General features: G+C 32.1%; 1 protein-coding gene across 1 annotated transcript; it reads right to left on the bottom strand.

Moving 5' to 3' along the window:
* Window positions 1–5,995: 5,995 nt before the first annotated feature.
* Window positions 5,996–18,579, bottom strand: LOC139525120 (furin-like protease kpc-1). Its single transcript, XM_071320305.1, has 6 exons — window positions 18,562–18,579; window positions 17,516–17,583; window positions 12,893–12,981; window positions 8,945–9,129; window positions 6,364–6,588; window positions 5,996–6,217 (listed from the first exon to the last, which is right to left on the bottom strand). Exons 1-6 carry the CDS (start codon window positions 18,577–18,579, stop codon window positions 5,996–5,998), a joined length of 807 nt encoding a protein of 268 aa, XP_071176406.1.
* Between the last annotated feature and the right edge of the window lie 5,113 nt (window positions 18,580–23,692).

Genomic DNA, 23,692 nt, shown 5'->3' with positions numbered 1-23,692 from the left:
ATACTATTTGATTGAGGCAAACTAAAGGAAAAGAATGGAACGAAAAAATCAGCAAATTTTCCAATTGTAAAAAATATACAAGAGCAACACAGGCTAAAGGTCCTGACTTCGGTCAAACACAAAAAGGCGGCTGGTTTAAACTGGTTTTAATCACGTCCAACATTTCCCCTTCATTTCTAGCAAATGTAGACATATATAATTTTAACGTCCACAATTTTGAGTGTCAAAGAATAAATTTTGAGGTCCATAACGAATATTGGCCGGCTCTACAGCTGCCATAAAAAGCCCATTCTAAACGAAACTTGCAGAAGGGGTCTTTTACATATATGTACCACAGCTTGATTGCTATATCTTCCTTTATGTTGAATATGACGGTGCTAGCTATGAAATTTAGTTATGATTAAACTGCAAGCTATCCGCTGTATCTCAAAAGGCTTTCTGCTTCTTCAGAAAATCCTATAGTAGTGAGTATGTAAGCAATCCATTTTATTTTTACAAGAGATAAAAAACAACAAAAATAATCAACAATACTGTATACAATTCTATAAGCAATCATTATTCCAAAATGTTAAACAGTTACACAAACAAATTTGTTTCGTTTCCACATTTTACGCAATTCGACTTTTGTAACTCGCAGCTCAACTTTCTCAACTCGGAACTGGACTTTCTTAACTCGCAACTGGACTTTCTAAACTCGCAACTCGATTTTCTTAACGAGCAACTCGACTTTCTTAATTGGCAACTCGACTTTCTTAACTAGCAACTCGACTTTCTTAACGAGCAACTCGACTTTTGTAACTCGCAGCTCGACTTTTGTAACTCACATCTCGACTTTTGTGAATCGCAACTCGACTTTTGTAACTCGCAACTCAACTTTCCTATTGTGCTTACAAATAGTAAACAATCGTACAATACTCGACTTTCATCACCGGATAATTTTATTGTCTCTCTAGATGAAATACAGAATTAAACAAATCAAGTTTTCTTTTAGTGGTCCAAAAGTGTGAAATTCAATATCCAGCGAAATCAAAAAATCAATCTGCTTTCAAATCTCTCACAAGTCGGAAACCAAGTAAAAATAGAACAAAAGAATCGAAGCTCTTTGTGAGATAGGCGATAAATGCTAATTGTTATGTTAACTATAGCATCAAATTTTTTGAAAGTAGATAGAAATGAATAAAACGACAATTTAATTCTCAAGTACGGAGTGTTTTATTTTAAAAATACCATTTCCATAAGTTTTCAATTTATCTATTACATAGTTATGCAGAACAACTAGATATCAAGTCGACGACATGGGTATCTATCAAGTTGGATGCAGGATATGCATAACCTCCGATTTTTTTAAATTTTTTCCACGCACGGAGAACATATCAATCTATTAGTTCAGTAATTTCCGTGTCTGCCCTTCCATATGTGACTCGGGATTTTTTTTTTTAAATGGTTAAAAAATGTATTGAAAAGAGAAAATCGAGTACACCTTTTTATGTAAGAGTGTATTTGGGTATATTTTGTCTTTGACGTACAAAGCAAGTTAGAGTAGTTGATATAGCATCTCGTTTCAGATTCTATCATTTTTATAAGCTACAGGCTGACTTTTTTACATTAAACAATCACAGTAGGTCCGAGAACTCAATTATTTCGTAGTGCATTTCTTTAAGAACATAAATGAAAATAAAACAAATCCCACCTGCGCTTTCTCAAAGAAATTTTTACAGAGTGTTGTACTAATTTTGGGACAAATAAAATCAAAATTAAAGAATCTTCATCGGCTCTACCTCAAAATATGGACAATTCTATGTTTAGGGCTTCCGAAGTGCTAATTTTTAACCTTTTTCAGCTGGACCAAATCACTACTTTCCTTTAAAATTCTGGACCCAATTTTTTTTACAGTGTAACTTCATCCCCCCCTTCCCCTATTTGCAATTTGAGGCATTACACATGGAGAAATGAATTTGGAAGGGGTATACAAATTAATGGCAAGTAACCCACTGTCAACACTAGGGACTTCAACGAAAATCAAGGGACGACAATTGTGGTCTCGGACCAGTACGAGTAGATGAAATATATGGGTCAAGTGAAATATTTATCTAGTGAATCACAAAATCAGAGTTCGAATAGCTATATTTTTTTACTAAAAGTACTTGACCACAGTCTTTTAAGTTGGATGATGAAAATGCATATCTTCGAAAAAAAAAACATATTTTGTGTGTGATTACTAGGGTTTATAATCTTCAACCACCGAATTTTTTTAGTCTGCCCTTCCACGAAATATTTAATTAGAATTTTATACGACCGCAAATAATTGGGGGTTTTTTTGGTCGTAAATTGGTATGACCTTGGCGTCGTCGTCGTCGTCGTCGTCTATCGTCCGAAGACATTTGGTCTTTGCACTATAACTTTCGTATAGGTAAATAGAAATCTTTGAAAATTAAATGCAAGGTTAATGACCATAAAAGGAAGGTTGGGAATGATTTTGGGAGTTTTCGTTTCAACATTTTAGGAATAAGTGCTAAAAAGTGCCTAATTAAGCATTTTTCTTGGTTTTCGCACAATAACTCTAGTATAAGTTAACAGAAATCTATGAAATTTTAAAATATGTTTATGACCACAAAAGGAAGATTGGGATTGATTTTGGGAGTTTTGGTCCCAACAGTGTAAGACTTAGGGGCCATAAAAAGGTCCAAAATAAGCTTTTTTTTTTAGTTTTTGCACAATAACTTTTGAATAAGTAAATTGAAATCTATGAAATTAGTAGGTCCGGTAAGACCTTTTCTTGGCCCCAAAATAAAGCAGTTTTTTTAAATTGTTAAAATGTAAACTTTTTGTTATTTATTGGACAGTAAAATGCTTCTGCTACATAAATATGGGCTGTTTTTGACAATACCATTCACATATATCGGGTACTAACACCATTAAGTCATGCTAACTTACTGAAATCTTCACAATTCTAGCATTTTAGTTCAATTTTAGACGGTTTTCGTGTAAAACGAAAGTGGGCGCAATCGTGTTCATCCTTAATATTGAAACGTAAGTTGTATTTTATGATAATGCATAACATATATAAAAGGTGAGAATGAACACGGATGCGGTCACTTTCGTTTTTGACAAAAAACATCTGAAAAGTGACTTTTTTGACGTATTGGATAGATTTTTCATATCTGAGCTTGAATTGGATCGCTTTAAATGACTATTAAATGACTAAATCAGTTCAAATCTTCCACATAAACAAATTGATTCAAATCAAACAGACCCTTAAATGTTTAAAAAGTGGTCAAAATCTTTCGTCAGATGAACTTGAATTTTGCGGCCAAATCGGTCCTTACCGGACCTACTCCTTTTAACACAAAGTTTATGACCAAAAAAGAAAGGTTTAGATTGATATTGGGAGTTTTGGTTCTAATAGTTTAGGAATAAGGGATCAAAAGGGTCCAAAATTAAACTTTGTTTAATTTTATCAAAAAGTGAATTATTGGGGTTCTTTGATATGCCAAATCTAACTGTGTATTTAGATTCTTAATGTTTGGTCCTGTTTTCAAATTGGTCTACGTTAAGGTCCAAAGGGTCCAACATTAAACTGTGCTTGATTTTAACAAAAAATGAATTCTTGTGGTTCTTTCATATGCTGAATCTAAACATGTACTTAGATTTTTGATTATGCGCCCAGTTTTCCAGATCAGTGTCCAAAATTATTACATTACGTATAGTGCAAAAGCAGGAAATCTTCATTTGCACAGTATTGTGCAATAGCAGGAAATTTTCAGTTGCACAGTATATTGTGCAATAGCAAGAAATTTTCAATTGCACCGTTTTGCACAATAGCAAGACATATTCAATTGCACAGTATTGTCCGGTTTTTAAATTGGTCTACATTAAGGTCCAAAGTATCAAAAATTAACCTTTGTTTGATTAATAAAAATTGAATATATGAGGTTCTTCAATACGCTGATTCTAACCATCTACTTAGATTTTCAATATTTGGGCCCGGTTACCAAAATTGGTCCACATTTAGGTCTAAAGGGTCTAAAATTGAACATTATTTGATTTCATCAAAAATTGAATTATTGGTGTTCTATGATATGCTGAATCTAACCATGTATTTAAATATTTGATATTAGACCATAATAGGTAAATGTCTAATTTAAACAAATTAAATTGTTAAGTTTAAGTTGTTAGACTTCATTCATTCTGTGTCAGAAACATATGCTGTGTCATCTATTTAATCACAATCCAAATTCATAGCTGTATCAAGCTTAAATGTTGAGTCCATACTTGCCCCAATGTTCAGGGTTTGACTTCTGTGGTTGTATAAAGCTGCGCCCTGCGGAGCATCTGGTTATAAATAGAATTTTCGAAAATTCCACCTGACAACCGATCAGACAATAGTTCTAAGTTGAATCAATGCAGACAAGATCATTAACTGATGCGCATTAGCTGGTAGATACATTTGTTATTTAAAATAGAACTGACATACATTGTATAAGGATCGTAATGGTGCTATGTGGATAAATTTATCGGTTTTAAAGAGCTAAATTGGCAGCGCGTCATTCGTACAATAGCTTCCTCTTCTACGATTTTGAAAATGAACTGGCGTAATGGGGAAATAATTTTAAGGAAGTAGAATCCTGACTGTTACAAGTCATTATATTTTTAAAAATGTCAATTTTAAGTCACAATGTATACTATAAGTGGTTTTTATACGACCGCAAAAAAAATTGTTGGGTCGTATAATGGTAAGGTGTCGTCGTAGTCGTCTGCGTCGTCAGAAGATACATTGGTTCCCTGACAGTATCTTTAGTTTAGGGAAATAGATCTTTATGATTTTTTTTTAGACGGTTCAATACCACAAAAGGGAGGTTGTTTGTCTTTTGGGGTGGTGATCCCAACCGTTTAGGAATTAGAGGCCCAAAAGGGGCCCAAAGCAAGCGTTTTTTTTCTAGTTTAAGGATAATAACTAGTGTATAAGTTGTTCAATTGTTCTAAAATTGTACTACAATGTTTAAAACCACAATAAGAAGGTTTGGATTCATTTATGGGGTTATCGGTACAAAGTTTAGGAATAAAGGGTCGAAAAGGGGTAAAAAAAAACAAGCATGTGTCTAGTTTCAAGACAATGACTTGTGTGTAATTGTAAGGATCTCTCTAAAATTGTAAAAAGAATGTTCCGTATAACATGGGGGAGGCTGGGACTGAAAATGACTGAAATATATAGTCCTGGAAAAATGACTCAAATTTTCAGTACTGAAAATGACTGAAATTTTCAGTACTGTAAACAACTTTTTCTCAACATTACTAAAAATGATGTATAAATTAATGTACTGAAAATGTATGGGTAAGAAATGTACTGATTATATAGCGGTATTTAATGTACTGATTAGTGATGTTTCCTAAAAGTACTGTTTATATAGCGGCATTTAATGTACATGTAAACGTTAGGCAAATTGTTGGTAGTGTATATTAAAATTGTATCGAAAAGATTTCCCAAAATACTGTCATCTTCGATATCTTCATAGGGCTTAAATTGTCACTATTCAGCTAAATATCGTATTTAATCAGGTCAAAGTACACAGGACGATGTCTAGACTCCCTCCCCTGATCTCTCAATTTAGTGTATAGTAGGTACTGCCAGATAGTAAGTTAATATAACGATACAATCGAGACCAAGAGGAATTTGGGTAAACTTCTTGTCATCTATGTTTACCCCCGCCTCAGACCGTTGATCGGCAACAGGAATGGCAAGCAACCACATAATACTATAAGAACGGTGAAAACATCCATGCCGAAGAGAAAACACTGGACACACTTTTGCAAATCCGCCGCCTCAAATAAAAGCTACAGTGTCTTACATATAACCAAAATGTGTGGAATAACATGGGATTCAATAATTTCATTAATTTTCTACTGTTACTATTATATTTATTTTGCTATTTGATTTATAAAAACATGGGATCTTCAATTTCCCATGGGACAGGGCAAAATCCCATGGGATTGACCATTATCTCATGGCATTTTTGTAAAATCCCACGCCATTTTGGTAAAATCCCATGGGATTTTGATAAAATCTCATGGGATTGTTTTGGTCCCATCGGATAATTGTAGTCCCATGGGATATTTGTTTTCCCATGGGACCAAAAAAATCCCATGGGACTATAATTATCCCATTCTGTAAAGGATACATATGATCGCTATGTCTCGTTTCATCGACTTTCTTTCCATGCTTTAAAAAATAAAATTGACATCATTTGACAAGATTAAAGAATTTCATACCTTTTGTAATAGTTCAGTGGTTAAATAATGGCACTTATCATATTACCTTTTGTAATACAACTACGATTGTCGTCACTGGTTGAAGCAATAACTTACCAAATGTTTATGAACAAATGAACTGCCTCCATAGGTTGCTGCTAAAGCAGGCGAACAAACTTCAGAGTATACCGAACTTTTTAGAGGGAAACTACTGTTACCCCCTCGTACACTGGTTATAGCTATTGTGTAAATACTATTTGCATAACCGTCAGCATTACAATTATCATTTTTTCCTCCGTTTCCTGCCGAAAATACGTAAATTGCACCCTTTCCATACCTTCCCTGGAATATTAAAAAAAATGTCATAATTGGTATTGTTAGGTACAATAAGCAAGTTGCTTTTTATAGCTGACTATGCGGTATTTGCTTTGCTCAATGTTGATAAGTACCGTGACATTTAGTTGTTAATTTCTGTGTCATTTGGTCACATGTGAAGAGTTGTCTCATTGACAAGCATTAAGAATCTTCTTTTTTAAAAAGAAAAAATGTAAGGGGGATACCTTTTTATAATCATTAGACTGTATTATCATCATTTTTCGTACCCAATGAGTTCACACGACAGCATATGTTGCAATTGTCCTATCAATCAAGGACATATCTGCTGAACGGAATAAAAAATGGTCATTCTCAGGACCTTCTTTTTTTCGTCACTTTAAACGTACACATTGATAAACTTTGATTTGATGAATCATAAGTTGATGAAAGGAGATAGTAAAATTAAAGATTGCATATGTATCAAATATATGGAAATACACACATTAAAGGTAAAAGAAGTACTTGTGGTAAAAAGAAATGAATTTCAAATAAAATGTGTAAGTATAAAAAAGAAGACGTGGTATGATTGTTAATGAGACAATTCTTCACAAGAGACCAAAATGACATGTAATATTTATCAACTATAGATCACCGTACGGTCTAAAACACTAAGCTAAGTCATTACCGCATAGTCAGTTATACTCAGGACACATTTTCATATTTTTATTTGTAATGGGTAATACAGGGACCAAATCAAAACACGATATCTAAAAGAAGTTGGCGTTTTTGTCATTTTTTTTACGTTTGTTACAGCGCTACTTTTGTTGCTTTCGACGGTGACACTTATATGTTTAATTAGGGGAAACGATGGTTCAAGGGCATACAATATGGTTAGAGAATCAAACGTGTTGTAATCACTTAAAATTTCGAGCTGGAAAATTCATCTAGATGAGTTTTATGAATGGAATGTATGTGCATATGTTTATTTTACAAGTAATGCATATTTGAAAAAAAAAATCTAAATTAAAAAGAATAATATAATAAAGGGTTTTAATGTCCGTCAGTATATTACAGTCGTCTTCGTTTAGATAGATTGTTTAAAATTAAACCAATTTTAACGTAAAATACTACATCTAATCATTTTATAAGTTTAGCAGTTTTGTTTTTGTCATGTCAATTTATATATAAGATAGTAGATAATTGATAAGAAGTGTTGGATTTGTAAACGATAATCAATGAGCTACTTTAACACATTTCTAGCAAAAGGACTGTCTGTTTTACGTTTTGACAATGAATCAACGGAATTCCATAAATATAATAATTTCGTTGTTTGTCTGTTTTATTCTATAATAACAGGAAAGGATTATATCCACACGGTTAACATAAGTTTAATATACTTTAAATAGGTTGTTAACTCCCCCTTTTTAATACCAGTTTTATATTTGTATATTTATATTAAATTCCATGTTTTACCATTACAAATTATTTAAATTATATAGATTTCAGTATTTATGTTTTATTTAAAAAAAAAAACCATTAATATTATCATACAGAATGTATTAATATTATTTTTTTAAATGGTTAAAAACTTCTAATTACCAAAATTAAGAAACCTTTGAAATTTACATAATTTTAAGTACTGTAGTATTTAGCAACCAGCAAAAGCATACAGCTGGTTATAGCTTGACTTTAAATCAATCGTTATAATAATATATAAGTCAAATATATATAGTATGCGTAGTTGTCATAATCCTACACTGTATATGACGTACTGTAACAGTTAATAATGCATTCCTAAGCGAAATAAATTATTAGCTTAATTTAACGGTCTCTTTTAAACAATTATTTATGAATTTGGATAAGCTGTTTCCCTTTCATCATGTTCATCAAGTTTAGAATATTTTAACGTTATTAAATTTGACATCTACCGTCAACCAGTCAATTAACTAGTATTATCGGTGCATTCTCCAGCATAAGTGCTCTTGCTACAGATGTACAATGTATAATTATGTAAATTAATATACATTTTACATTCAAGCTGTTCATAGCCGCGATGATTTTGTTTCTGGTTTTACAGTCAAAGAAGTAGTTTTACGGTCGTAGCTTATATATCACACTTTATTCAGATTAGAGTCCGTTCAAAGTTGAAAGACACCTAAAAATCAAATAGAGAAAAAATATTAATAGTATAACTATCATATCAATTTGAGACAAAAAACATAAGTAAAAATTTGTTATGATGAAAAGTAAAACGTTAAAAGTGACAAATGTTATGTGAATATTGATGTTTATTTCATCAAGGAATTATACTAATATATACAATAAGTATTCCTTGATTCTCTAGTGTTTAGAACTAGTGTAAAACATGCGTGGTAACACCTACTGAAGTTACTCCTTCCTGTAGCGCTTTTTTCGCTAATATACCTGGACCATGAAATCCGAAACCGTCAGGTGGTCCCCAGCTATTAGAATAAATGTATACATCTGATATGTAGTGTGTGAAAGCAGAAGCCATATCCGAATCAGTTACATGTTTAACTTCATCTTTAGAATCAAGCAACTGAACACCTATAAAACAAAATTGCATAAAACAATTTTAATTTTAAATCTAAATTTAGCATGATGTTTTTATTCATTTGAAATGTACTAGTATTCAGATATTTCGTGACTTCATGAAATCGATAACGTTTATCTTGATATATCCTTTGTTTATTCCCTTGAAGTATATTCAGGCTTGGTTTAAAAGTCCTATTTTAATGTGTACCTTCAATTAGAGATGTTGCATAACTGAAGTATTTAGATACATATAAATACGTATCAAATTATTCATATACGTGCTATACAGATAAAAAGAGTAAGTTTTTTTCTGAAACGATGACTCAATAAACATATTGATTAAATGAACAAAAAATGGTGTATTGTCATGTGTTCAAGGTTTCTATTGTATGCTTTATTGATAAACAAAGCCTTGAGATACTGAAAAATTATATTTAAACATATACATCAGAAGTAAATGTAACTTTGAGATTCTTGTGCACCCTACTTCTTTCAAGTGCTCTCTAACTACTAAAAAATGACACAAAAAGTAGGATTTGGAGAAAAATATCATTTTAGGAGCAACCATTTAACTTTAAAAGGGGGTATGTATTTTTATTACCTGAGTTATATCGCGATCAATTTATTCTTTTTTTCAACGCTCGTAATCAAATGATTTTTTCAATATTTGACATCTGGATTCAATATAGAAAATCATTCATCATATTGGGGATCAGATTATTTTGCTCATACAATATATAACCCCTCGTTCCCTGAAGTTGGCTGGTCGTTCCCTTATGTTTTTCACCAAAAAAATCCTGTCGAAATGAATTAGATTATTATATAATATTTGGCTATTTTTTATTAATACATGCATGCAAGTTTGAGCGTTTTATATTGTGCAGTGCTCTATGATTCTACGATACATCTTGATGATCGTTTATGAATGTCATTGAGTATGTGTTTTTTGCTTATTACTTATCCATTAATGGTAACATTACTTCGACGGATTGAAAAAAATAAAATAAAATAGTTTTAACTTAATACTTTCACAAACTTACTGATTTTGATAGGTTATATCGTTTTAGATCTTGCAGATGCATGCATACATTTACATGAGTTTCCACATACACATGCGAAATTGTTCTGTAAAAACATTGATTTGCATCTCTGCCCCGGTAAGAGTATTTAAAAATAATCATGAAATTGCTTACCATCTTATCATGTTAAAAAAAAGTCATCATAACATTTTGTTATGCGCCATCATAACAAGGTAGACGTGTTTGAATTTAGAAATAACGTAGTGCTTGCATTTCATTTAATTTTACCAATTATTATAATAAGTTTATTGTAAACGTATTATTCATGAATGTACATGTGATCTTTAAAATAGAAGCCGGATCCTCTTTCATGCCAAAGAAACTTTTACTTTTGGATATTTGTTTTCATAATTGCGTGTGTTAAAAATAAGTATAGATATTTTCAGTGATCTATAGCCTTTCATTTCTGAATTTTTCTTGTTTACACTTGCACGAAACATTTTCATACGATTTTTGAGAATATAATTGTTTAATAGAACTTTCAAAAATTCGCCTTGACAGGCAATCATACAATCACACAAGGTTTTATAAAGACTAACACTACTGTTTAATGAGAAAAACGTTTGATTTTCCGAATATAACATTCACTAATATTTGTTATGAAGCACTGTGAATAAAGATTGAAAATAACGCGTCATCTCTACATGGTCTACCGTTTTCTTGATGGAAAAGTAAGACAAATTCGACTTTTTATACTGTGAAGTATAAAACTTGTTTCTATTTTCCGAAAAATTGTGTTCAAGTTCATCACACATATATTATGTACATAGATATGGAAAGATGTGGCATGAGTGCCAATGAGACAACTCTCCATCCAAATAACAATTTATAAAAGTAAACCTTAAAGATCAATGAACGGCGTTCAACACGGAGTCTTGGCTCACACCGAACAACAAGCTATAAAGCGCCCCAAAATTACTAGTTTAAAACCATTCAAACAGGAAAACCAACGGTCTGATCTATATATAAAAAATCGAGAAACAAGACTTAGTATAAATTACATAAACAAACGACAGCTACTGTACATCAGATTCGTGAATTAGGACAAGTGCAAACATTTGCATCAGGATTAAACGTTTTAATGGTACAAGACCTCCTCCCTGAATATAAAAGTACAAACATTGCGTATTCTTAATAAAAGAATTGAAGAGGGGATAATTATTTATTTTTTATATCTTACAACAATGATGAAATACTGAAGCAAATATTTTAATGTGACAGCCTTTCAAATGACAGTGTTTGTGAATAAATTAAAAAAACAACTGATTTCCGTCAAATCATCTCATCGTCATAAATTTTGTTCAGTCTACAATTCACAACAATGTCTTTATCCCCGTGTATCCATACCTTTCAAATACATAACCGTTGTATTCATAAACAGTTTTTGTTCGTCTTCAACATGAAATATTTGGCACGAAAGTAACCAAACAGTAATCAATCAGCAGATAGAACTTGACCTGCTAAATAATTTCACAGATTAGCTCTAAATGCTTTGGTTTTTGAGTTATAAGCCAAAAACTGCATTTTACCCCTATGTTCTATTTTTAGCCATGGCGGCCATCTTGGTTGGTTGGCCGGGTCACTGGACACATTTTTTAAACAAGATACACCAATGATGATTGTGGCCAAGTTTGGTTTAATTTGGCCCGGTAGTTTCAGAGGAGAAGATTTTTGTAAAAGTTAATGCAATGCAACAATAAATCATAACAATTTGCACCAAGTTTCCGAAGACTATTTTTTACAAAATGGCATATCTCTAGTATTCGTTTCTTTGCTTTTTTTATACTATTGCAGTTTTAAAATTTCGAAATTCACATGGCTAAAGCAGGGGTCATAAACCGTAATGTTTTTCAAGGACATTAATCATGGACTTAAAAACTCAATTCACGAACTGTCGATTTCAATGGTTATATTTATTCTATTAAGTAAGACTCTCATATACACGATATCTATGTAAAACATGTATAGCAAAACAGTAAAGATAACGAATAAAATAGATCTGCTGTTTCGTATAAAAACACAACATCATTCAAAGAAATTTTATTTAGGTAATGTGTTATTGCATTTCATCAAAACTACGGATTTTGTGGGAAATAAAGCTAAGATTTTTGTAGAAAACCTACAGACTTTAACACAGAGATTTTTGTTTTAAAATGATATAAAAGTAGATTACTTACTTGTTGATCCATGATAAGCTAGCGTTTAATTTTAACAAAAAAATCATAAACAACCTTTATATTCAAAAAATCATCGTGCAGGGTCACTAAACTTGAGTGCACTCTACAAGGTGTACTTGAGTTGCTAGCTTCGCATCACTGTGCGAAGCTATTGGTTTCATCAGACTTACACGCAATCTTAAAATAATTACTGATCACTGATTTGTTACGTTATGATTCGGCTGAGAATCAACAACAGCCATTGGTTTAAATGCGGTAAAAAAAAAGACTTTTCCCGTTCAGGATAAGTCAATAAGGTTCATGTGGACTCTTTGGCTAAAATGGCCGTGTTTTAACCTCAAAATTTACACCGAGTACGGACAAACCTGTGTATCTTGAAAAGTTTTAAGGCATTACAGAAAAGTGGAAAGACCTAATAATAATAAGAAAAAATAGGTCTTTCCACAAAAAAGTGGAACGACCTAATAATAATAATCAGAATAAATACAATATAATAATATGCTAATAGATTTTACTCACCTATGACCGTAGAGTTATAAGCTACGCCAGGTATGCATAGTCCGTTATCCTTTACCGCTGCAATCAATCCAGCGACTTTTGTACCATGACTTAAATAAATTTAACACATATGAACTTTTGCATAGCTTAAAATAAAGATTGTATATCGTAAAAAATATCTTAAAATAATGTGGTTAGTTAGTAGAACAAAATGATAGTTTTAGTTGAATCGTAATCTGCTTTTTAAAGGTGGAACACACTCTGAGTTCCTATTTGTTATGCCATTTCTTTTGTGATTTTCCTTTCTTTTTAAAACTTTAGATTTACACAAATTGTTGGGTTAGTCAAACCTTTACAGGAAATTAGATTATATATATTTTGAGAATTGTGGTACGCATTCAATATTATTTAATGTCACGAAGGAACACGATATAGTAATTGTTTACCTCCGTTACTAAAATAACATTATTGAGTTAACTGTAAAAGGAAAACCTTATCAGTTTTCACAAATAGTTGAGAACGTTATCTTCATAAATTCAAAAGAACATGACTCTATACATTGTTTATACATAATTGTTTTAACAGCTAACGGAAATCTTTAAAATTCAACCTGAAAACTTACAAAATGAATGGCTTAGGAAATTGTATGAGAAATGAATCAGAGAGGGAATACCAAAAGTGTGAAAGGAAAATGTAGATCGCTTTTCAAACTCAAACCTCACAAAATACATGTAACATCATTCCCCTCGCTATACCTCTTACATTTGAAACACGAATTGTCTGATTTGATGTAACAAAATGCCACACACTTTACAAGCATGCACCAAATGTAAAGATGTTATACCAATGGGAAACATTAAGCACATCAACAATATGAGAACCATCTTTTATGACATGTAATAAATTATGTCATGTTATTAATTAAGATAAAAAGTCCAAAAGTTGTACACACACATTTATATATAATTTTTATATATTCATATTAAATTACTGACTGAATAGTCAACGATTAATCTTACAGGACGATGGAACATGTAATGATACTTTACACTACAAATAAAAATATATAGCAAGTCAAAAAGGGTACAACATCGCCATATAATAGCTATAAAATGAACAAATATCAGATATTTCGGATAAAACTTCCAAACACGGCGCAAAGACTACCATGATATACCATAACAAAAATAGTAATTTGGAATGTGAACTGACACAACTCTTAATTTCCAAAGGTGGGGGCAGTTGAGATGTTACAACTACTGCATAGATAGCAGTCCTTGATTAAAACAAAAATGCCTTAACCGATCCAAGTTGGTATAGATATTTCAAATTGACAACGGTAGGGCAATTTCAACAGAAACTACATATTTAAACCTCCCAAATGAATAGCGGTGTAAAAATGTGACAAAATAAGTTCAATTTTATCTATTAAGGTAAAATAATTGAACGTGGCTACGTACTTGTACAGCAATCACAAATGAATGGAGCCCTGTAATTAAAACCGGTATGATTTTTTTTAGATTTAAACTGTAAATCCAGTGCGGAAGCCGGAGTTGCTCGAAACAAGTGATAGTAGAAAAACAATTTTTGAAGAAAAAAAATGATGACAGGAAAATGAATGACTCATTCTATGTTTTTTTCATTTTTACCCGCTGGGGAAACTGTCCTTAACTTTCTTATCCAAAATCTTTTCCGAGCGACTCTGTCGACCTTCGACCAACCCTTGTTGTGATGGTAAGGTTTTTGTGCTCAGCTTTGACGTGGCCAGGTGATCTCAAATGACGACTTACGGGGAGGTCGGGCTTCCAAGTGTAGACACTTCGATGACTATTCATGCGTTTGTTGAATGGCTGATCTGTCTCGCCAAAATACTACATGCCACATCGACACTGAAGGAGGTGTACAACATTCTGGGTTTTGCAAGTTACAATGCAAAATATAGTGTACACAGACCAAGTCGAGTGGCAAGTAAATGTTTGAGTATTTCATAGTATTTGTTGACAAGTCAGACATCGTCTGTTACCATATGACTTGAACCATTCTGCATTTGAACAGCTTTTATTTGAGGAGATGCAACACTTACAATAAGTCTTTCAGACTTGATGGTCTCCGAAAAGCTAAGGCAGAAGGATTGGGAAATATCTTTGATAATTTAGGGTGTTTGGCAATAATTTGCCAATTGGCACTAATCAAACGTGAAAGGTTAGTATTAAAAGGCTGTATTGTATATTCTGAATCTACAAATTCGTAAATGTTCATTTAAGATCTCATTTAGAAAATCTTCCTTCCCGCATTCAAGACACTACAAATTATCTTCGTAAAATGAAATCCATGAACCCTCTACCTCCGGAAACCCTTTAGATGTCACCTCATTGTACAACAGCATACCTCATGATGACGGCATACAATCTTGTAGGGAAATATGGGACTCGCGCAACACTTTAGAACCATCCACAGAATGTTTAGTCCAGCTGCTTACTATGGTCCTTAAATACAACCATTTCACTTTTAATGGTGATCATTACATCTAAATAAACGGGACAGCGATGGGGACAAACATGGCACCGTCTTACGCCAATATTTTCATGGGCAAATTAGAAAAACACATTATTTCAACATCTTTATACAAACCTCTGTCTTGGTTTCGTTTCATTGATTATGTTGACATGAAATGGATTGAATTCAAACATAAACTGGATAGTTTTATCAGACATGCAAACAACCCCCATCAGTCAATTAAATTTAGTTATGCAATTTCCGACTCTAAAACGTCTTTCTTAGACCAAACTACATCTATAAATTAATTTAACGGTACTAATCTTCTTGCACCAGATGCGCATTCCGACAATACATGTCTCTTCAGTGATGCTCGTGGCCAAAATATTTGAAATCCAAAGCTAAATACAAAGTTGGATGCAAATAGATGTCACGTTATTGGTAGACTTTCTTAAGTGTTTAGATTTTGAGCAATGAGTGAGCCCCTGTCATCTGCAAACCATAAACGATTAAGTGAAGAAGAAATAATCACTTTAAATATTGAGTCTATATCCCAACACAGTCACGATGGTTATATATTAGAAAATGATTTCGTCGTATAAAGAAAAATATTTAGATCTCATTACACATAATTTTTCTAAACTTAATTTGATATCGTATATCTAATTTTCCCCATTTCATTTGTGTTTAATATATAAACACACATAATGATTTGTAAGAAAATATCAATTAGCATTTTTGAAGTAAAATTTGTTTTCTACATTTATTGTCCAATATAGAATCAATCATTGATGTAATAACTGTTTATGCCATCCTTTTGGAAAATAACAAAACATTCAATGCATAATGTTATTGTGTGTCTTTATGCAATTGATGTAATTAAGCAACTCGTTCTGTTATATATTGTTATACTAGATGGCTGCCATAGAATTGGTGTGCAACATGTTCGATACCGTTGTTACTTCGTCCATGTGGTTCATGTTTTTAATATTGTGGTATTTTGTTATATCACACCAGATGTTCCGTGTTTGGGATGTATGAAGTAGTATGAGGCAAATGAGGTTACTTTATGAGGTTTAAGGTTGAACAGTGGTATTTTCGCTTTCCTTTTACACTCTTAATATTAAATCATAAACTTTAAAATAAGGTTAAGACAGTAAAAACCTGACGGAGTAACATTTACTTCTAGCAGAAGGTAAAAGTATCATATTATCTATCTGTCACCCGCCATACACAATAAGATGAATAGATACAAAAGAAGTACGACACTATCAGTAACAAAAAGAAGGCTATGCTTAGAATGTGAGAAACGGACAGAAGTAAACATAGATAAGGTTCGACCATTATTGGCTAAGGAACTAGAGGCTTTAAAGATGATGCATCGCTTTCCTAGGTCTATATGACTTTAGAAATTGACACTCTCAAAAATGGTTGTCAAGAATTAAATGTTTGATCAAAATCTCTTTAATAATTTTTTTTCTACACATCTTTTATTTTCTATACATTATGCCCAAACCACAAAAGATATAAAACATCTATTCAAGGGCAATAACTCCTGTAACACGATAATTGACTATCTTATATTTATCTAACATATTAACTCCAAGAAGAATTCGATTGACGATTAAGGCTTTTTACCTTATTTGCATATCTTGCTGATTATGTTTGCACTTTAAAAATTGAAGTTATCTAACATAATTTTAAGAATAATATTATGCACATACATGAAATCAAAAATGGTAAAACAAAAGTGAAAAGTGAAAAGTAAGTCAGAAAGGGAGTCGACGAAACATTACTCCAATGTTTATATTTTTGTATAACTGTTTTTTCCATTCATATTTTTTTTCTATTTAACATGAATCTCTATGTTTTATTGTTTTCAAGATACATGTGTATGAAGAAAAAAAGGAAAAAATTGTAATGGAAGGGCAAGAACTATATATTTTGAAACACACTACCCCAATGGTGATTATGGCTAAGTTTGGTTAAATTTGGACCAGTATTTTCAGAGGAGATCATTTTGGTGAAAATTATAGACGACGACGATAGCAACGTACGACGACGACAGAGGAAGGACGCCAAGTGAGACAGTAAATCGGTAACAATAGGTAAACAAAAGTTGCATATAATTATGCTTAGCCTGTTTACTTGTCTTTATCTGACTTAGGTTTTGGGTCAGTTGAACCATTCCGAAAACTGATACCATGAACTTTATCCTGAAACATCAAACAAAAGCATATATAGTATGACAATTACATTTTGGTATATTGAATTCTATTCTTGTTTTGTTGACTGTTGTATTCAAAGTTTTGTAGAAAGTGGTTAAATAAATTCAATCTGTGCAAATTTTTAAATATAAATTGGGTGGTTCAGCATTGGTATTTTAATCAAGGGTTAAATTTGTACGTGTTATTCCGAAAATGTAATTAATTACAGCTAATTACAATTAAAGTGTCAATAACTCCAGGTCTGAGACATATCATGCTTCTATTCATAACACATGAATTACAATAAAAAAAGATTTGACTCCACGATACTTTTTGTTATATATCGTATTTTGAATTATTTACACTTGTAGCGTGAAATTGTAGGTTATGAATAATTATATGTAACTTTGTGTGTAGAAAAACGCTGGCTGGTTCTTTTAATTGAATTGAAAACTTTAGGACAATGATTTATATTCCTATAAAAAGTAAGAAGATACCAAGAGGGTAATCAAACACTAGTGTATCATTTAGAAGTCGAGAAACAAAGACAAAAAAAACATCTTCAGATTCAGTCCAAATACCATTATACAGAAACTAAGATTTGAGCACTGTAACCATTCATTTCAATAGGAAAAACTAAGTCATTTATCTCTCCGATTTCAACCATCATCCTGACAGGTGTGGAAAATAAACCATGGTTGAAACTGAAATAACACATGTATGCAAAAATACCGAAATTTGTTTTTAAATTCTCTTCTTGTACTTTTGTGACCAACATTGACCATCGTTGACTTCTTGTGTATCACTTCTTTTATATATTTCTTGTAGTTATTTCTCAAAGTAAACATATTGTGTTTAGTCAAAATAATTATGAGGTCTTAAAAAGCTATTATATTTAGTTATTTGACGCCTTACATTGACGTCATCAACTCATATATTTTCAGTTGGAATTCGAGTGGGAATTTGCAGCTTTATAAAAACGTTTACCTGATTTCTTCGTCGCATGCTTCACTTTAGGAGCATGAAATATATTTTGAACAAACTTTTGACGGACCTGAATTTCCGGATAATGTAAAACAAAGGTTACAGAAATTCATGTCTGTCACCGAGTTTGGTGCAATTGATTGTTTTTATTCTCTCCTAAAAAAAATGAGAAAAACATTTTAGCAAAGCAGAAAATAACAGTACGCCTCGGATGGAATTTTAACTTGTTTTATTATAACTTTAGGGATTTATTGGACATATTTTGCACAACCACATGCAAAATGTTTCAGCCTTCAATGAAAAGTAAAAACACAAAAAATACTGAAACTGAACTTGAAAAGAGCAAAAATTTCCTCTCAAAATCCAACCAAAAAGTATGGCGTCAGCGCTATGACGTCGCTGTAAAGCGTCAAAGCAAAACATAAAATAGCCTTTCAAGACGTCATAGTTATTTGGATCAATTCTTTTTCGTCAGAAAAATTGTTAATGACAACGTAAAATCAATTGTTTTCATCATTCATGTTAGAACAATTACCATGATATTAATAAAAGATAACATTCCATTTTTAAAAACTCTTCTTTAATAGAACACCTGTTCGATGTTTATCGTGTTAATTAATAGAGCAATATGAGGAAATACGCAACTGGTCATGATCATACGCGTATCCTTCAAATAGTATATTGTCCGAACGTATACACTGAATTCCATAATAAGTTTTCATATAATTACGATCACCACCCCCCCCCCCCCCCCCCCCCCCCAATAATTTGTGCAATGATAAGATGCGACGGCGGAACCTTTACGATTCTTTAGACGATCTCAAAAAAGTTTAACTCTCAGACCAGTCCTGACCTGTCTCGACTGGTCTGAATCAGCCCATCTCACTGAATTAAATATTGATCTTACAAAAGTTGTTTCAAAAACAAATCTAAGAGTCATATGAAACAATTATATAGAATTAAATTTCTAAGGGTATAGTAATTTTGTTATTTACATAATTAAAATCAAACTTGTTCGTTGACATTGTTTCGTCTTGTAAAAAGATTACATTTTAAATTTTGCTTTTCTAAGATAATTACCATAACGTTGATTAATTTTGACAGACAGTTTGATTTTGTTCAAAATTTACCCTTTAAGTCAATACATTATATTATCTATTGTTCTTGCATGTGTCTTATTGGTAATATCTCTTTCAAGATCTAATATCAGATGACCAATATACGATTGCACACGTTGTTTAATTCTGAAAATTTTAGCATTTTTTTACGTATTAACTTAGTCCTTAAATCAGACAGCAATACGCCAAAATAAAAATCAACATGGCATTTTCTAAGTTGATTTTATAATAAAGATAGCTGAAAAATTTATTGAATTTGCAAGCTGATTTGAAAAATATACAAATTTTTCAAAATGACAGCTTTGTATTGTTGAAACAGGAATTTAATATAATCGTGATAATAAAACTTTCTTAACAATCCTTGGTAACCTTTTAAATAAGGAAATGTGTTCCAAAGTTAAAGTAAATATTTTTTTTCAATCAATCAAATTCAATTAAATTTCTTACAAAATTAAAGAAAAGAAGCACTTTAATAATGTTTAATTACATCAGTACATGTGTGTTTTATAGGTAAAGCAAAAGCTCTAGTTTTTTAAACCTCGTATATTACTATATGTCTAGTGAATTCAAACAGCCTTGCGATTTAAGTTAAATATGAGGTTACAATTTTGAATAAAGTTATTTAGAATTTTTATACTCTGACCAGGTGTGAAATTTTTTTCAAACGAGCTTGGATTTTATATCAAACTTTACAGTTATCTTTATAATATAATCATCTTACAAAATGCCATATTGTTTTGTATTTTAATGTACTGATTTCAACTTGAAGGCTTTAGTTAAAAGAAAAAAAGGCTAAATTTTTCATATTTGACTAAATTCACCTATTATAAATTAAGTTTTAATTTGACAGCAATAAACCAAAAAACCTAATAACCTGGTTTTCTGTAAGATAAATATATTAAAGAGATAGCTGTAAATTTTGACGAAAATCAAAGTTGGTTTGAAATAGTTATAAAAAGAATAAAGGTGACAATTTGAATTTAGTCCGAATTGAAAATTATAGCTTTTTATTAATTTTGATTAATAAAATCATTGAATTTGACAGCAATATGGTAAAAAAAAGCATTCCAACCTGGAAATCAGTAAGATCGATATACAACTGAGATAGTTGAATACGATTATGAAAATCCAAGTTAAATTGAATAATAAAAAACAATTTTGAAGGTGACTATCTGAACCAAAAATTCTGGGTTATTCAATTTTTATCAATTAAATCTTTAAATTTGACAGCAAATTCTATAAGATCAATATTACTGGTGTAAATGTGATATCCGTAACTGCAGTTTTGTATATCTAAAGATGGCGGACGACTTTCTGCTCAATATTTCTTTCGTCGATTATGTACTATTCTTCGGTATTTCCTATTTTATAAGACTAAATTCCTAAATTTGAAACCGAAATAATATAGGAATTTTTCATAGTTCATCCGCTAAAAGGAGAAATTGGTTGTCCAAAAAAACTCGATGATATGTGTAACTGAAAAAAATAAATTGCCGTTTATATACGTAACTGGAATATAGATATCCGTAACTGATTTCATTTCTATACATTTGTCCTTGTTTGAGATGAAATTAATATCTCCGATTATCGAAATCATTATAAATCAGAATCCAAATTGTTCTTGAAAGTCTGTACAATGTTGTGTCAAAATATAATGAGTATGCTACCTATTCTGTATTTCAATATAGTCAGGCCAGCAGCATGTCTAGTAAGCTTTATATAGGTAGAAGAAGAAACTAATGTACAGGTAGTTTTTTTTCAGATAAATAAAGGCAACAGTAGTATACCGCTGTTCAAAACTCATAAATCCATGGACAAAAAAACAAAATCGGGGTAACAAACTAAAACCGAGGGAAACGCATTAAATATAAGAGGAGAACAACGACACAACACCGAAACGCAACACGCACAGAAACGGACCAAGCATCAGACAAAACACCACGAGAATAACAAATATAACATGAAAACCAAATACATGTACATGAATTTGGGATAGACAAGTACCGTGCCACGTCTTATCTCAATATCTCAAAAATAAGAGAAAACACAAACGACTCAACGTTAAAATGCAACACACACAGAAACGAACAATAATATAACAATGGCCATCTTCCTGGCTTGGTACATGACACTTTTAAAGGGGAATAAAAGTGGTGGGTTGAACCTGGTTTTGTGGCATGCCAAACCTCGCACTGTAATGGCAAAGTTAAATATAACATTGAAATGACAACATAATATTACAGGACTACAATACAAATAAATAGGAGAACATATTAGACAAAGAAAAACATGATTAATAGATAACAAAAAGCATCAGGTTTAAAATTTAATACGCCAAAAACGCGCCTCGACCACACAAGACTCACCGGTAATCAAATAACAGCTCTTTAAAGTACACCCCTGAATAAGAAATGTTACAACCCAGGTAATACCTTACTGCGCATGCCCATAGGTAAATAGTTATCAAAGGTACCAGAATTATAATTTAGTACGCCAGACGCGCGTTACGTCTACACAAGACTCATCAGTGACGCTCATATCAAAATATTTATAAAGCTTAACAAGTACAAAGTTTAAGAGCATTGAGGATTCAAAATTCCCAAAAGTTGTGCCAAATACGGCTAAGGTAATCTATATAGTTATCAAAGGTACCAGGATTATAATGCCTGGGATAAGAAAATCCTTATTTTTTCGAAAAAATCAAAATTTTGTAAACAGGAAATTAGTAAAAAATTACCACATTATTGATATTCATTTCAACACCGAAATGTTAACTACTGGGCTGGTGATACCCTCGGTGACGAAACGTCCACTAGCAGTGGCATCGATCCAGTGGTGTAAATAGTTATCAAAGGTACCAGGATTATAATTTAGTACGCCAGACGCGCGTTTCGTCTACACAAGACTCATCAGTGTCGCTCATATCAAAATATTTATAAAGCCAAACAAGTACAAAGTTTAAGAGCATTGAGGATCCAAAATTCCCAAAAGTTGTGCCAAATACGGCTAAGGTAATCTATGCCGGGGATAAGAAAATCCTTAGTTTTTCGAAAAATTCAAAATTTTGGGTACAGGAAATTTATAAAAATGACCACATTATTGATATTCATGTCAACACAGAAATGTTGACTACTGGGCTGGTGATACCCTCGGGGACGAAACGTCCACCAGCAGTGGCATCGACCTCATCGTATACCTCGGGCTACAATAGATCGACTTTCAATTTAGCTCTCTTTGAGTTAAGACGTTTTTTTCAAATTATTTATAAAGGTTAGTGGGTTTATTTTTTTAGTTAGCATGGCTAACGCGCAACTCAATGACATCTCGTTAGGGATGGCTACACCGTCTTGAGAGAGAGGTGCACTTGATTCGGAAGACCATAGGGTCATTGAAGAAAATGAAAGTTTTACCGCAGTAGCGGTAGAAACTGATAAGGTAGTTGAGTCTTTGGGCTCTTCTCACAAGGCGAGGAGAAATATCTCTTCTCGTCAAGATGATGAAATGTCGTTGGTCGACGGGATAGAAGAAGATGTCAGACAGAGCTGGTCTGACCTAGATACAAAAAAACCTAGACGGAACGGGACGATTCCGTACCTTACAGAAAAGGTAAGATTAAACTCAGGAAAATTGTTAATCATTCTAGCAGTTTCTCTGACAATACTAGTAGCAGTGAATTATCTTCTTGTAACTCTGAATCAGAGAGTTCAAAAGTCTAAAGATAAAAAAGGAACAAGTACCATCTCTTATTACCAAATATATAGAGAAGTATGCTTTAAAAGGTATAAGTAAAAAGACGTGACAAGATATGTCTTTGAATTGGCCTATTCCTTCTTCTAAAGGATTAAAGTCTCTTATTATTTTCAAGGTAGAAAGTGGAATGCTAGACTAGAGAGAAGTAAAATTAACACACAGCTACGCATTTTAGATGTTATTGGACTTCTGTCCCGTTAATGGTCTGAAGAACATATGATTAAGAAGGATAATCAAGGTATAGACCCTGCTGATGTAATTCAATT

Source organism: Mytilus edulis, chromosome 5 (assembly GCF_963676685.1).
Source record: "Mytilus edulis chromosome 5, xbMytEdul2.2, whole genome shotgun sequence".
NCBI classification, from domain to species: domain Eukaryota; kingdom Metazoa; phylum Mollusca; class Bivalvia; order Mytilida; family Mytilidae; genus Mytilus; species Mytilus edulis.
This window is presented reverse-complemented; position numbering and strand designations above follow the sequence as displayed.